We start from the raw sequence: 16198 nt of genomic DNA on the forward strand, positions 1-16198 counted from the left end.
AGAGAGTCAGGTTGCATCTGCACTGCAGAAATAATCCAGTTTAGCTGTCACGGCTCAGTAGTATGGAATCCTGGGAACTGTAATTTATGGTGGCACCAGAGCTCTCTGACAGGGAAGGCCAAATGTCTCACAAAGCTACAATTCCCATAATTCCATTGCATTGAGCCATGGCACTTTAAGAGGTGTCAAACTGGATTATTCCTGCAGTGTGGATGCAGCCCAAGACCCATATTTTACACACACACACGCACACACTCCATCATGTCATCCAGCTCTCCTGATACCCAAAAGGTGGTTAGTATATTATTTCTAACAGCAGGTGGCACTTGGAGATCATAAATCATGTCTGGTAATAACTGAATTTGACAAGCTTTAGATGAGTTAATATGGAAAGGATAGCCAAAAATCTCAGTGACATGCAAGGAATTGTTAATACAAGGGATTTCCTTTCCAAATCTGGATTATTGTTGCTTATCAGCACTGATTTAGCTGTTGCAAGAAATCCCAGTTACATCCACACAGTTACTGACGTATGTAGATTAAGTGAAGAGCTGACATTCAGGGACTCCTCAATTCCAATTTCAAAAGCAAGCAGCTCCTTCCTTTCCCCACAACTTTGAAGGAAGCATTTTGAAATGTTACCTGATCTGAGCAAGGAACATGACATAGCATGTATGACTATTCTCTGGATGTCTGATTCTAAAATGCTGCAAGGTTTTATAAGGACATTAGTTGCTGTTGTTGTGTTCCCTCAAGTTGTTTTTGTCTTCTGGGATCCCAAAAGCAACCCCATCACAGGATTTTCTTGGCAAGGTTTGTTCAGAGGAGTTTTGCCTTCTCCTGAAGCCAAGATCACACAGTGGGTTTCCATGGCTGAGTGAGGATTCAAACCCTTTACATTAGTACAGTCTATTTAACTGAGGAAAGCAGGTGGAGGAAATGGTCACAATGTCCACTTAGCAAGCAAAAACCATTTTCACAGTTAGACTTCATTGTTGCCTAAAGTATAGGATTGGCTTTGGGGAGGATAGTCATGGCTGCTGCTTCTGCCAGTTCATGTCTCCTGGACAGATGAAAGCGGGGGGAAAGGAGCAATAACCTATTTTGCCACCTTTTCTCCATTTAAATATCAACACAGTTCATTAACTCTAATTCTGCTAATATAGGGAGGTAGATCTTGGACTATTTTGTCCTCACATGCAAGGACAGACAACGTCTGTAGTGTTCTCCCACTGCAAGAGACAATTAATACACCCTGAAGTACAGTATTTGGGGAAATTATTTTGTTCAGAAATATAGATGGCATTTTTGCGCAAAGTGTCTGGTTTCTGTGCAAAACACACCTCTTTTTGCACCAAGAACAGTTTTTACACACACACACACACACACACACACACACACATATTTGTATAATTTTTTGTGTGTGTTAACATAAAATATAGTGTTCTCTTGCAAGAAGAACAGATGTGTGTCTTTATCACTCACTTTAAAATTATGTAAATCATGACCTCATTCCCACTTACAAAAAAAGCGGTTTGTGATCTGAATCAATGGATTGATTCGACAGCGGAGCGTGGTTTCCACTACATTTGCCCTGATCGCATTTTTTCCCTGTACAATAACTGACTTGTGGTTCACATTCATGAATGAATTCATTCAAAATGGACCTGCTCCAGCCGGCCGAAGGGCAAATTTAAATCGATTCCGATCCGCATCTGGCTCACACTTGCGCAGAATTGATTTATCCAAAAAGACATGGAAAACATCAGCGTCAAAAAGATGCAGGTAAAATGGGTCTAGCGTGTGTCCCCCCCCCCCCCCCCCGTCTCCAAATCGCTTCAGCGAATCGCTTCAAGTGGAGACCAGGATCATGTGAATTGGTTCAAACAAATTTGTGATCTGTTTAAAAGGTAGTGGGAATCAAGTTCATGTGTGGTCATTATCTGATCTTCTTAATATTTAGCTATAATCCTGCTTTTGATATTACAATTTTTTTTAGGGTATATGTACACTAAATGATATCTTTCCATACAGCATGAGCATACTAACTTTGACAGCCCTGTGAATGAAGGAGCCAATTATTTTTACCAGAAAGGAGGCACCTCTTGCTTGCAGCATGGAAATGCCACAAGGTTTTGTAGCATGGAGAGTTCAGAGACTGAGGCAATTTAGGTGCTCTGATTCAATTTCTCGGTGAGGTGATGTAACTTTTGCTGGAAAGAGCATTGATAAGGCTCTTCTGTTTTGGCTCTCTATTTGAGGACTTTGGAAAGGGGTGTTTCCAGCTGAAGCCAAACTTCTTTCCCCATTGGATCAAACTACGGACATCCAGACTCATTAAAAGGTCCCAGATTTTGTTCCTATTTTATTGGGTCCTCCTAAATTCCTTCTTTATGGAAGCAAAACTCTTTTGACCTTCTTTCTCTCAGAAGTCAGTTCGAGTTTTCTTGATTTCACTTAAAGTTACCACTCCTAGGTCATTAACAACAACCCAACAACCCAACACATGCTCAACAGATGCTGATTTTTCCCTCATTACTTTGTTCCACAACAGGAAAATTTGCTAATTTGGTGTTCATTTAGAGTGCTTTTATTTATTTGCTGTTGTTCAAAATAGAGGAGCAGAATCAATAAAAATGTAGCAACCCCAGTTCATTTTATGTACTGTATTTATTTTACAACATTTATTTACTACCCACAAAAGAGCACTTATTCTCTCTCAGGCAGCATATTGGTTGTTCAAAAACACATCTTTTTTTTGTATGCCAAAGCGATCTTGTTCTTCGGTAGTGTGAGTATGCTACCAAGTCTATCTGTGTTGCCTGGTGGCACCATTTTCTCTCCAGTGGCTGGTGGTGTAAATGGGAAGGTGGTTTAAATTGTCTCAGAGAGATGCAAAGACATAAAACGTAGTGCCCCCATCATGAGAACATTGATCCGGTATTGCATCACCGCAGAGATCTGGATCTCCTCGATACAAAAAAAGTAAGTGTGAATGCCCCCCAAGTCCATCAATGCAACTCTATAGTCAACATCTGCCAGACGTGGACTATAGAATTAGGCTGGAGGACCTACAAATGCCTAGAGAAGTGTTTTCCCTAGGAATCTCTATGTCCTCCAGCACAACTCTATGGTCTATCCCCAGCAGAGATTCCTAGAAAGAACATATTAATGAAATCTGCAAATAATCAAATGTGCGAAAGTCAGAGCCATAAATGTGAAGGGCCAACTGTAAAAGAAACGATTCAAAGACATAGCTGTGTTAGTCTGGAAAATCAGTATGGCCAGCAATCTTATAGCACCTTTGCTCAAACCATTACACCATGCAGGCTCTCCAAATGAAGTATATCTTTCATTTAAAAAAATAGATTTTTTAAAATCCATGTTAAGAGGGAGATACCCTGGGCTTGACACTGAGCAGGTCAGATGCTGGTTTGCTCACATCAGACTCAGGGTGTGAGCCATTTACCATAGAGACTCCCTGTCAATAAGATAGTGGTTGAACAGTTCATTTAGCCCATGAAGACAGGGCCCTTAGACAAGACACAGAGCATGCAGATTGGGCCCCATACTTAAGCAATGTGGAGCATGCAGATTGGTTCCCATACTTAAGCAATGGGGAGCACTAAGAATTTGAACTACACACTCTAGTGTGATGGTGGGGCAACAACTCTGGTCCATAAATGTAATCTGGAATGGTGTGTGTGTGTCAAAATCTGGCCTGGAGACCATCCCTCAAGTCTGGAGCACTCAACAGGACACCTACAAGAAAATGAATTGCAAAGTCTAAAGTACTAGCGATCATACGGTAGTGATCCAGCTTCTGGACTCATGCCATACCTGTGACTTACATCCCATTCCTTGGTGTTCCCTCTCCCTCTGCCCATAAGCACTTTGGCCAATCAAAGGAGAGGAAAGGATATGGGATGGATTGACCTTGTAATGCTTGGCAAAGATCCTACTATCATACTACTCATACTTGTGTTTAGGCCAGTGCGGTTAGTTACATCACATCTGTTCTTTAATAGAGCAACTGAAGGTGAGTGACAAGGTCACCCTCAGTACCCTGCTGTTTCTTTGTATTTCAGTGACACACAGTTGTATACTCTGTTTTTTCCATTCAGCATTAGGGCAACAAGTGGATAAATAATAAACAGCTCCTTCTTGGGAGGTCCAGAGGGTGCACGCATCATCAACCAAAAGTGGTTGATGATGATCCACTTTTTCAGTTAATTTCACCTGAGTTGATGGATAATGGCCAGGTAATGGTAATGTGGTGCATTTTCACAGAAGTACTGGTGGATGTGGGCATATGCATATAACTTTCTCCATCTGTCATTTCTCCACCTATGCAGGACTTTCTCTTCCTGGATTTATTTCTACCTTCAGAGCTGACTGAGAAAAGAAGTGGGGGGAGTATCATCAGAGCAGGATTTAGGATAGAAGTCAAGGGTCACATTTAGCTGAAGAAAGGGAGCCCCCAAAATAGCATCAATAATCTACAGAGCTGCATCTACAAAAATTTGCACATTACTGCCTCAAAGGGTGGGTGGACAATTGGGTGGGTGGATAGAGGCATGGGAACATTGCGTTAAAATTATTTAACTGCACCACTAGCAAAGGAAGTCTTGAGGTGGACAACTGGAGGATGGAACAGAGGCAGAGGTTAGCTTTAAGGGTAGCAAAATGAAGGCACTGCCCCCGCAAGACTTTTGAAACCCCACCATGACATTTTCCTAGCATTTTTAAAAAACGCTGCAGTAACTTAGAACTTCTATTGAGCATTGAGTTTAAGCATCCAAAAAAAAGAGGTGTCACATCCACATGATGCAAGACCTGACTCTGCCTCCAGGGTGTCATGATGCTGTGCGCCACTCCACATGGTGCACGGCATCACGGTGCTCCTCCAGCAGTACGTCTGCATGATGCAGTGCAAAGGAGCATTGTGAAGCCTGGTGACTTCTGCATAAAGATGATAAAATAAATAATAATAATAATAATAATATGTTTTATTTATAGACCGCTATTCCGCGATGATCATAGCGGTGTACAGTAAAATCGTAAAAAATACAAAATAGAGTTAAAGGAGGGAGAAGTCTCATCCTTCAGGCAGTCCAAGATGTTGCTGGTCTGCCTGATGGCTCCCTCTGAGGCCGAGATGACAGTTGAGGAGGGAGGGGCCTCTTCCTTCAGGCAGTCCAAGATGTTGCTGGTCTGCCTGATGGCTCCCTCTGAAACAGAAAGCTAGGACATCCATGCTTACTTCCAAGTCCCAGGCCAAGTAAGAGCTTTTTAAACATAAAGCCTGATAATATGCATACCTACCTTCTATTTTTAAAAAAGTACTTACATGAAAGAGCCAGTGTGGGAGAGTGGTTTGGGTATTGAACGAGGACACTGGAGACCAGAATTTGAATCCCATCTTGGCCATGAAAACCCACTGGGTGGCCTTGGGCAAGTCATGCTCTCTCAGCCTCAGATGAAGGCAAGGGCAAATCTCCTCTGAACAAATTTTGTCAAGAAAATCCTGTGATAGATTTACCTTGGGCTACCATAAGTCTGAAATTACTTGACACAACAACAACAACAACAACAACAAGAAGCATGAAAGTAAATGTCACTGTATTAATAGAAGTTAGTCTCTGCTAAGCATGCACTGGACTGAGGCTTTCATGTAGGGGTGAGAATTGTGTGGCCCTTCAGATGTTGTTGGGACAACAACAGCTCAGCATCTGCAGGACTGTACCGTTTCTAACCTGGCTTTAGTGCAATGCATATTGCTTCAGCTCTCTTTCACTCCAGCCCATTTTCTAAGGCCACTGGCTCTATGCTGCCCTACATGCGTCGGTGACGCACGTCACAGTCAAGCCTATCAGTGCCAGATGGAGCTTCTTTTTAGAAAAAAAAAGAAAAAGAAAGAAAAAAGAAGAAGAGAGCCTTCCCGTGCAACTCAGATAAACTGCTGACCTTTGCTACATTCGAAAACCAATTTGAAACCAGCGAGCATCTACCCCTGACCTGGCAGCTGCTTCAAAGCTGTCCTAGGACCTTTGTGGATCTTTCAATATTTATTCATTTTAAAAGTAAATTTAGTGTTTGGGCCTCTGGCTTTGTGTGACAATTTCATTGACCCATATGCCTCAAGGCCAGAGGTTCTATGTTTGCCAGTAGTACCCTCAAAATCAAGACATGCTGCACCTGTTCAAATCACCAAAAAAGCCCCTCCACCAGCCTGGCTTTCACAATGAGTTGCAAATAAATAAATATATAAAGGCTGTTCTTAGGACTAGTATCCACCATATGCTACAGCTTTTCCTGAACTTTTCCACATTTACGTGGCAAGATGCATTCTTACAATTCATAAATTAAAATATGAAGGGAAAAAAAACCTTTATATAGTACAGTGGGTCCTCCATATCCATGGATTCTGCATCCATGGATTCAACCATCTACAGCTTGAAAATGTTCCAAAAAGCACACCTTGATTTTTGCATTTTATATAAGGGATACCATTTTACTATGACAGTATACATAATGGGACTTGAATATCCTTGGATTTTGGTATCCTTGAAGGTGGTCCTGGAATGAAGTCTTGTTGTAAAACACCTTTTTAGGGAAAAGGACTAAACTTCTCCCTAACACATTATTCAGTATATTTGAAGGGGATGTGGTTAAAAATAAAGCCACAGTTAGAAAAAGGTTTGTGTTCTGGTGATATAAACTGCTGTGGTGGTCATGCATGTGATTCTCATACATCTTCGTCTGTAATGTCTAGTGTAGTTGTCACCAAGAGTTTCAGGGGGTGTTCCTAGCTTTTGACCCAGGCCAAATTCTTGTGAGCAGTGACTCCAGCTTTAAAAGATGCAATTCCTCTTCACACAGACTAGAAGTACAAACGTGTCTTCCACTGGCACAACCAATGCATTTATTTTTGGAGAGTTTGTTTTCCAGAATGAATAACTGCTTAGAGCCCTTTCCAAACCTTTGCAGAGTAGTTCTGCCAACTCAACTATCTTTCTTTCTCCTACAAACAGTGCTATGATCTTCCTCTGGTGTTCTGAGGTGGAGTGTGACCAGTCCTTTCAGCACTTATATGATTTGAGCCCTTTCACACTTTTATCTTGTTGTGAAGATAAAATACAGAGAGAGGGAACCATGAACAAGGCCAGCTCCAGATACTTTGCTGTCTGAGGCAGTGCAACAAATATTGCCCCCTATTCCAAAGACAAGGTATACAATAATCCAGAAAATCTCATAACCCCTTCTTCTGCTTCTTTTCAGGAAAAACACAAGAATTATCCTTATTATTCCTACTCCAACTAACAGTTTCCTGCCCTTTGGTATCAAGAATCTGTTGTGTGCAGCAGCTTTACTTGGCTGCCCTTTATCAAAAATAAATGTACAAATGTAGTTATTAGAGAGGAAGACACGTTTCTAATTCTATCAGACAGAATTAAGTTTTTATGAAACCCTCCAAACTCCTCCAAGAATGTAGCCCTGATGAATGTAAAGACAGAAGGTTTTCAAAATGTAGTAATGTAATGACCTCTTCCTCATCACAAGAAAGGCAGGTAGGATGGAATTACATACATATATGGTTCTATGTATGACCATGTGCATATTAAGATAAAGTGGTTCGGGATCAGGCATTTGTGAAGATGCAACTTAAAGCACAATATACCCTTTAAAGAGAGCCTGGCTGATCACTCTCTTGATCTGGGGTTGTAATATTTTAATTGCAGTTCACAAATGTGCTTGTAAAATTAAGTCCTTTAGAATAATATTTTTGAAAAAGAAAACAGTGAATTGTGTAGATAGGGTATAAGTGACAAACAAAGTAGGATGGCAGGGCCTGTTTTGTCAAAGTGTGATTAGCCAAAGTGTAACTTGAATCAGCGTAACTTGAACCTGCGTTGTGAAGTGGTTTGGACATTGGACTAGGACTCTAGAGAACAAGGTTCAAATCCCTGCTCAGCCAGTGGGCAACCTTGGGCAAATCACACTCTCTCAGCCTCAGAGGAAGGCAATGGCAAACTCCCTCTGAAAAACACTTGCCAAGAAAATCTTGTGATAGGGTCGCTGTAAATCAGAAACAACTTGAAGGTGCACACCAATAGCAACAAAGTTGAGCCACAGATCAGAAAGAAAGTAAACAACTAAAGAATGAGGGGAGCACACGGATTTCCCAGGATCTTTCGCTAGAGGGCACTGATCTTACACCAGCCAAGTGGCCAAGCCAGTTTCTCCATCTAGCTTTGCCTGGTAAACAACATTGGAGAAGAGGTGGGGTGATGGGGGTGGGAGCAAGACTAATTTTGAATTGGGCCATCCTCCCAAATACCTAGCCCAGAATCCCCCCCCCCCCCCCTTTATACGAGGCACTTCTGTTCTGACATGTAACAAACCAAGGGATGAAAAAAACAAGGCAGCTGGGGGTGAAAGCTTATCCCTTCTGGAATTTTGTTTGCCCAGAAGAAAGAGAAATTGAGAACTGTAAGCAAAAAATTGGTAATGCAACAGGACGCCTTGCTGTTGCAGAAAGCCTGGATTGGCAAAAGACAGGGTTCTTGTTGGAGTTATGCAGAACAGTACTGTAGATGCAATTTGTCATGTAGAAGTGAGAGAAGCTGGGCCAGTGTCATAAAAGTGCAGGAGCCTTTATCCTCATTTGCACAAACCTGCCTTTGGATAACTACATTCATAAAGTAAGAAGGTGTTTTTCTTTTAAAGAAATGATGGGCAATTTCCTAGGGTTGAGAGTTGCATACAACCACTGAATTTGCTGCTGCCACCTTGGCTTACTGGGAGAGCCAGCATGGGATAGTGGCCTGAGTGCTGGTCTACGACTCTGGAGGCCAGGGTTCGAATCCCAGCTCGGCCATGAAAACCCACTGGATGACCTTGGGCAAATCACACTCTCTCAGCCTCAGAGGATGGCAATGGCAAACCCCCTCTGAACAAATCTTGTCAAGAAAACTTCATGATAGGGACACCATACGTTGGAAACTACTTGAAAACCCACAAGGACAAACAACATCAGCTATCTGCTACCCAATTTGCCATCCAAATTCAACAGATGTTTATGGTGCACAGGCAAGAGGAAGATGGCGCATGGAGGAAAGGAATTGTGAGGGGAAAAGACAGGAAAGAGGAAGATAGGAGCAAGAAACCATTACAACAGGTGAGAGGACAGACCTGTGGTGCAGTTTTGTTCATAGTGACAGCAGCTGTGCCACTGATTTCTGGCATGTTTTTCATGGCAGCAGCAGTACAACAAAGCAGATACAAAAATGGCTTTGCAGTCTTATGTGAACCATAGATTGTGTGGTCTCCATCCCTGATTCAAAACCTTTGGAGCTGAATACTTTTTTGCAAATGTTGTCATCTCCTGTCATTGCAACAGGAGGGACTAAGCTTAGATCTGTCTAAAGGGGCTGCACCTCAGTTCCTTTAAGAACATGTTTTTGTTGTTGCTGCTGCTGTTGTTGTGTGCCTTCGAGTCATTTCTGACTTAAGGCAAATCTATCATGAAGTTTTCTTGGCAAGATTTGTTCAAAAGAAGTTTGCTGTTGCTCTCCCTTGAGGCTGAGAGAGGGTGTTTTGCCCAGGGTTTTAAGAACATGCTGCAGATTAAAGTGGACAGCAGAAGGCTGCTTTGGGGCCAACCATATTTGTGCCTAATCTAAATAGGCTATGAATTAATGGGTAAGACATTAATAGCCTTGGTTTTTGTTTTCCTTGAGGATATATGTTATCTTTGGTTTGAATTTCCTTTGGTTGACAAAAGGACAGATTTACTTAATTTTCACAAATTACACTGAAGGCTCTTTTACTTCCTATACAGCACAGAGTTATGTTTGCCACATTCAGCACTAACTTCCGATCAAGTCTATCTCTTTCACAGCTTGGCACTGTTACTTTTGTGAAATACATCTCCCAGAATTCCTCAGAAAGACAACAAAAGTAATCCTGCTGATTTCTTATCAGATTCTTTTACAGGTGTACCTCAGTTAACAAAGGTCCTCATAAAGAAACTCCTTTTTACAAAGTCTTTTCATGCCCATGCAGCACCTACTTTTTCCTCCTTGTCCTCTGCTTAACTGGAAATATGTACAGTATTGTTGTTTTGAGCAATGTCAGTATTGGAAGAAAGGTGAAGGAGGGATAAAGAAACCTTTCATATCAGGTTGCAGTAGTGTGTCTGCAATAAACAATACTATAATGTTGAGCTGGAAAAGACCAACTTCTGCTCCAGTTGATCATACTGAAGCTGTGTGTGCCTGCCTGCAACAAGCAAAGCAGAAAGTAGCTGTCTCCAGAATCACTAGCTGTCTCCAGAATCCCTTACTGAGTGTGTATGAACAGCAAAACTGAGACAAAATGGGAAAGCAGAAAAGCTTACTACACTAAGTAGTAACCCCAACCATATTTTAAAAAAGCATACTATAGATCTTTAAAATAGAAATTATAAGAAAAATGGAAGCTGGTGAAAGGGGAAAAAAACACAATTCCTTCATTTATTTTAGAAAAAGCTTTCAAGCGGTTTCTAGAAAGTTCAAAATGTTTTTGTTGAATTATGCAAAGGCTTGCCTGACTTGGTTGCTTCATTTCAGATGTCCATATTGTTCGTTTTGCGTAAAAACTTTTACGAAACATACTGAACTGCTCTTTTATTTTTGTGGTTGCAGGAATCTATCTCTATTTTTTCCATTTTATTTTTGCCTGAGGTACCAAATTCTCTGTTAAAGAAGTAATGCTCAGGAACACATCTACTTCATTACCTGAAGCATAGCTCTATATAATAAACTGCACTGGTAAAAAGGTGCATTTTAAAGGTAACTATGGGGCAGTACAGACCACCTCGAAATGGCAGGCTGCAGTCGCTCATTTTAACTGTGGAAGGACACCGCAGCCGCCAAACTGCTCAGCATCCTTCTGCATTAAAAAGAACCTGGTTCTTCTGGGTTCTTTTTGTGACATGTTGCATACATCACGGGTGCACCATTGGCACACTCATGACACACGCAGTGCATAGTGATGTGCAGATGCTGCATGGTGGCATAGTCATCATGGCTGCACCCATGTGGAGAGGATGCCGCCATGATGCCGCTGCCCATACAGACAAGTTTTGGCACCAGCATGCCACTTTTGGCCAATGTGTCTTGGGACTAATATAATTTAAAAATAGTTAAACACTTACAGATTTGTTTGCACAAAGATGGTTGCAACAGTCACATTTAGATGTAAACATATATGTTTATTGTTGTTGTGTGCTTTCAAGTTGTTTCCAACCTATAGTGACCCTAAGGCCTAACCCTATCATGAGGTTTTCTTGGCAAGGTTTGTTCAAAGGAGGTTTGCCATTGCCTTCCCCTGAGACTTGCTCAGGGTCACCCAGTGAGTTTCATGGATGAGCTGGGAATCAAACCCTGGTCTCCACAGTTATAGTCCAACACTCAAATACTATGCTAATCTGGCTCTCAAATAGATATGTAAACATGCCCTAACCATGTAATCTACTCAGATGTAAGCCCAGTAAAGTTCAGTGGTACTCACTTTCAGACAAGTGTGTGTCCACTTACTAGGGAATGCATCCCATAGAACTCTATAGGACTAAGATTCAAATATATCTACATACGTAGACTTGGGCTATAAAAGCAACAGTTCATCTCATGTAAGTTCTGTATGACAATACAGAAAACAAGCAAACTGCATGCTAGATAGGTTGTGGTGTGTGTGTGTGTGTGTCGCAGTGTTGCCAATCTGGTGACTTTCACACCAAAATTGGTACTTTTCAGAGCCTTTGGTGTGATTTTGGTGATTGATTTTAATGGTAATTTTGAGAGTTGAAATAAGTATTTGGTGAGATATTGGGGGGGGGGGATTTGGTGAGTTTTGGCCAAACGTTTGGGGAATTATCTTCGAGGCTTCTTGGCAACACTGCTCTCCAGATGTTGTTGGGTTGCCAGTAGTGAGAAAATATAGGAACTGCAGATCAAGATAACCAAAAAGTCTCCATCATCACTTGGACAGATGGAAGAATGTCCTCTCGCTGCACCTTCTCAATAGCAGAAGCTTCACTTGGAATTTCAGATAAATGGAAAATAATGCAATAGTGATAACGATAATTATTCTCTAGTTACCTGCAATATATATATATATATATATATTAATGGTCTGTTTGCAAAGAGCTGTAACTCAGTGGTAGAGTGCATGCTTTCCACATAGAAGTTCCCAGAAAGGGCAGCTGTTGTTTTTTTAAAGAGGTCAGAGCTGCTGCATTTTTAATAAATGTGTACAAGACAGATGTCTGGCCAGTGTAGCCTGTCATGTTGAAATTATTTTTTCTCAACAGCTATTAAAGATGGAAGAGCCCTGTCCTCTTCTTCATCAGAGCACTGTAGTCCCAGGTTTCATTCTTGGAATCTCCAGGTTACATTTATAAGAATCCTAACAAGATGCTACCAGTCTAGCAGGCTAACTTTCCCCTCGATAGCACCTACCGAAAGGGTAGGACTGCAGTTCCCATCAGGTTTTCCCAGCATTCTGAGCAGTATAAGATAGGAATGCTGGGAGTTGCACTATTCTAGCACATCTGGAGGGCACCAGATTAGAGAAAGCTGATGTAAGCAATATTGAGCTAGGAACACCAATGTTCTGACTTGGTATAAAGCAGCTTACTATATTCCTTAACTATTAAACAGGGGGGGGGGGGGAGAGTCTTGATGGGTTTGTTACAAAATCCAACTGGTTAATGATTGAAAAATACTTAACTGATTAACATGCTTTGCATGCATTTTGGAGGAAATTACTTATACATGTCACTAATAACCTTGCTCATCCAACAGACTCTTGATCGCTGAAAGAATTTGAACTGTAGGTATAAGAAAACTGATTTTCAGTATCATCCCCACAACTAGTTTTCTAGGGAGTGTTTTTGCCAAACTGCTTCAAAGGCATACTCATTAATTTGGAATACAAAAAAATGACTGTATTAGATTAATTTGCCCTCCCTGCTCCCTCTATTACACCCCGTCCAATTTCTTCCCTAGTGAAGCAATTCTGTTCAAGTGACCAGATATGAACTTTTTTTGGATAATGGGAGTTTGTCTCTATGTACTGTGAAATAACTAACCATTTTAAGTGACCCTATGTCCTGGCATCAAACAAAGCACCATTTGATCAAAGGCCTAACAGTATTGAAGAAAGGACAGTGTGAGCCCAGGAGAGTTGGAGTGAATAGAATAAACATTCCATAGCTGAATTCATGCTAGGACTTCCTTCCTCAGGGTAACCTCCAGGTGTGTTGGACTACTGTTTCCATCATCCACAAAAAGTATGGCCACTGCAGTCCATTCAGCATGTTGTAGAAGACAGCGGCAGGTGAATAGCCACCATACTCCTTAGAACTATGTATCTTGAAGGTCTACTTCTTCCCTATGTCCAGTCCTTTTTCCTAAAATAAAAAGGAACAACTGGCATGACATCCTGACAATTTCAGGGAGACCCTATTAACTTTCATTGGTTCTGTAGCTACCTTTATCCATATCACATAATATAGGACCATTTTGTCATCATGTTGCAGTAACTCCTCATAGAGGAAGATAAGTTTCTAAGAGGAAAGCAAGACAACAGTTGTGAGTAGATGCTTTTCCCACCTCAGGCTATAACAGTTTTCTGGCTTTCTGTACAAAGCCCTTGAAAGTAAGCAATGGACACAACATTGGCTCTAGCAGCCACAACTAGCGCATGAAGGTGGTAACAAACCACAGTTGCAATCAAACACATACTGACTTTGAGAAAGCATTTTCCATCTAGCAGTTATGGCTAATACACTCCATTACTTTGTCTATTCTTTTCTTTAAAAACAAACCAACCCTGAAGCTATGGATTATTACCTTTTTAAGACAACTTGCACCGCTATTGAATATGCTGTGCAGGTGCTAACTGCTGGTGAGCAACTTCAAAGCTGCTTCCTGCTGTCTCTTATCATTATCATTTGTTTTTAAAGCTAGAATTGTACTGGACAAGCCTTCAAACACAGGAATGACCTGACCAGAGTAGGACAGCTGGAATACCCAAGGAGACTGAAATGTTCTGCCACTGGTTTTTGTGTATTCCCATTCCTAATGTCTGATTTAGGTCCATTTATCCTCTGGCACAGGGACTGGCCTGTTTGCCCAATGTAGAGTGCTGATGGACACTGATGGCATAGTATGGCATAAATCACATTGGAGAATGAGCACGTGAAGGTTCCCCTAACATTGTGGGTGATGCCATTAGGTTTTGTGATGACATTTCCTGGATAAATGTGTGGGCAGAGTTGGCATCTTGATTTGTGGCAAGGCTTAGTACCTGTGTCCCCATTTGTTTCATATGTCTTCCTGTGGGTACCTGTTTGAAGTTTGGAGGCTGTCTGTAGGCAAGTAAAGATTTTCCACCAAGGGCCCTTAAAAAGAGTGGTATTATTGTCCAGAATGGGTTGTAGTTCATTGATGATGAGCCTGAGTGGTCCCAGTTGGGAGCTGTATGTGACCACTAGTGGGGCTCTGTCATTTTCTCTCTTCAAACTGTTCTGTAATAGATCAGTCCTGGGTACAAGTCTTGCCTTGTTTATTTGTTTGCTTTTTTACTTCATATGGTGGGTACTACAGTTAGAGGAACGCTTGTTGTAATTCCTTGAGTTTGGCATCCTTGTCTTGTGGGTCTGAGCAGATGCAATTATATAGGAGGGCTTGGCTGTAGACAATGGATCTAGTGGTGTGTTCAGGTTGGAAACTGGTCCGTGGTTTTGCAATACAGCGTGGGGCTTAGATGTCCATTTTGTAGCAGTACTGTGGTGTCCAGAAAGTGAACTTGTTCTGTAGAGAGTTCAGGCTGAGGCTGATGGTGGGGTGTAGTGGTTTGAGTGTTGGACTATGACTCTGGAGATCAGGGCTTGATCCCCACTCACCCAAAGACACCCATTGGGTAACCTTGGACAAGTCACACTCTCTTACCCTCAAGAGGCAGGTAAACCCCCTTGCCATGAAAATCCCATGTATGTTTAAAAAATGCAGATAGACACTGATTTGGAGGGGCAGGCTGCCCATAATGAACAAGATCACAGCAGCAGAAATTTAATCTTTGAATAGAAATATAATGCTTTCCTGTCCTGCTGAATTGCTGAGAAAAATCCTTCTTCTAAAGCTGCTGTTTCCATTGGAGGAATTTTTCGCTGGCATTTGGGGGGATGTAAACCTCCCCCTTGCCACAAAGACCAGCTTCAGAAGAAAGACTACTTTGGGACTGCTGGGGTGTGTGTGGATAGACTAAATTCCTCTTCTTCTGTCTGTGATGCTGATAGTTGTTACTACCACCACACTGTAGCTGCTATTTGCTTTTCAAAAACTGGCATGTTAAATATAAAGCCCATACATAACTTCATGTTTCATCCACAGGATGAAAAATAGCTCTTCTTGTAGCAACCTGCCTAGTTCCTAATGGTACTTCTGGTTTCCCAAAGCAATTGTTTCAAAGAAAATGGCAGTTTTCCAGTATAACTGAAGTTGTAACTTAAGTCTTATTTGTTAGGGAGGAACAATACTAAACATGTGCATAAATCTATGCCATTATACAGCTTTTCTTTCCTGTTTACATAATTCATTGCATAGGAAGACTTCCTGAAGGCATTTGAAATACAGTAGTTCACTCTATTTATTTTACACCTTGCACAGACTTCATTTAATATAAATGTGGGAAGAAAATATTAGTCAGACATTAACTGTAGCCCTTCTGTTCTATACGCCACAGAATTTAGGACATGACAAACAAAAAGAAATACCTTGTTATTTTTGTCTTTCAGAACTTGTATAGTTTACTGGCTAAGGGATAAATTGGAAATGATGCTTAAAAGTGTAACAAATCACATCTGTTTTGTTGTTTTTAAATAGCAGACTGGGGCATGGCTTATCTTTACTGGAACCAGAGCTTATGTGAAGATACTTTATCCCATTCTTTCTCTACCATGGTCCAAATAAAAATAATCACTCCCCCAAGGAAAAATCCCTTTGGTACCAATGGGAACTTAAAGAATAGGGCTATTAGCAGTTGGTGAGGAGTAGGGTTGCCATAGCTGAGGACCTCCAAACCGGGACAAATGTAGGACAAGGTTCAAAAATGTAGGACCTTTTTTTTTTTAATTTCCTGGCCAGGAAAT

General features: G+C 41.3%; 1 protein-coding gene across 1 annotated transcript in view; it reads left to right on the plus strand.

The window, feature by feature from the left end:
- Window positions 1-8876: 8876 nt before the first annotated feature.
- GLUL (glutamate-ammonia ligase) overlaps window positions 8877-16198 on the plus strand; it is a 31148-nt gene continuing 23826 nt past the window's right edge. The window contains exon 1 of the mRNA XM_089515897.1: window positions 8877-9181. Coding sequence (XP_089372023.1) covers window positions 8981-9181 — 201 coding nt within the window. The 5' untranslated portion in view covers window positions 8877-8980. The remainder of the gene's footprint in view (window positions 9182-16198) is intronic.

Source organism: Sceloporus occidentalis, unplaced genomic scaffold (assembly GCF_023333645.1).
Source record: "Sceloporus occidentalis isolate IW3139 unplaced genomic scaffold, rSceOcc1.0.p SCAF_3, whole genome shotgun sequence".
NCBI classification, from domain to species: Eukaryota; Metazoa; Chordata; class Lepidosauria; order Squamata; family Phrynosomatidae; genus Sceloporus; species Sceloporus occidentalis.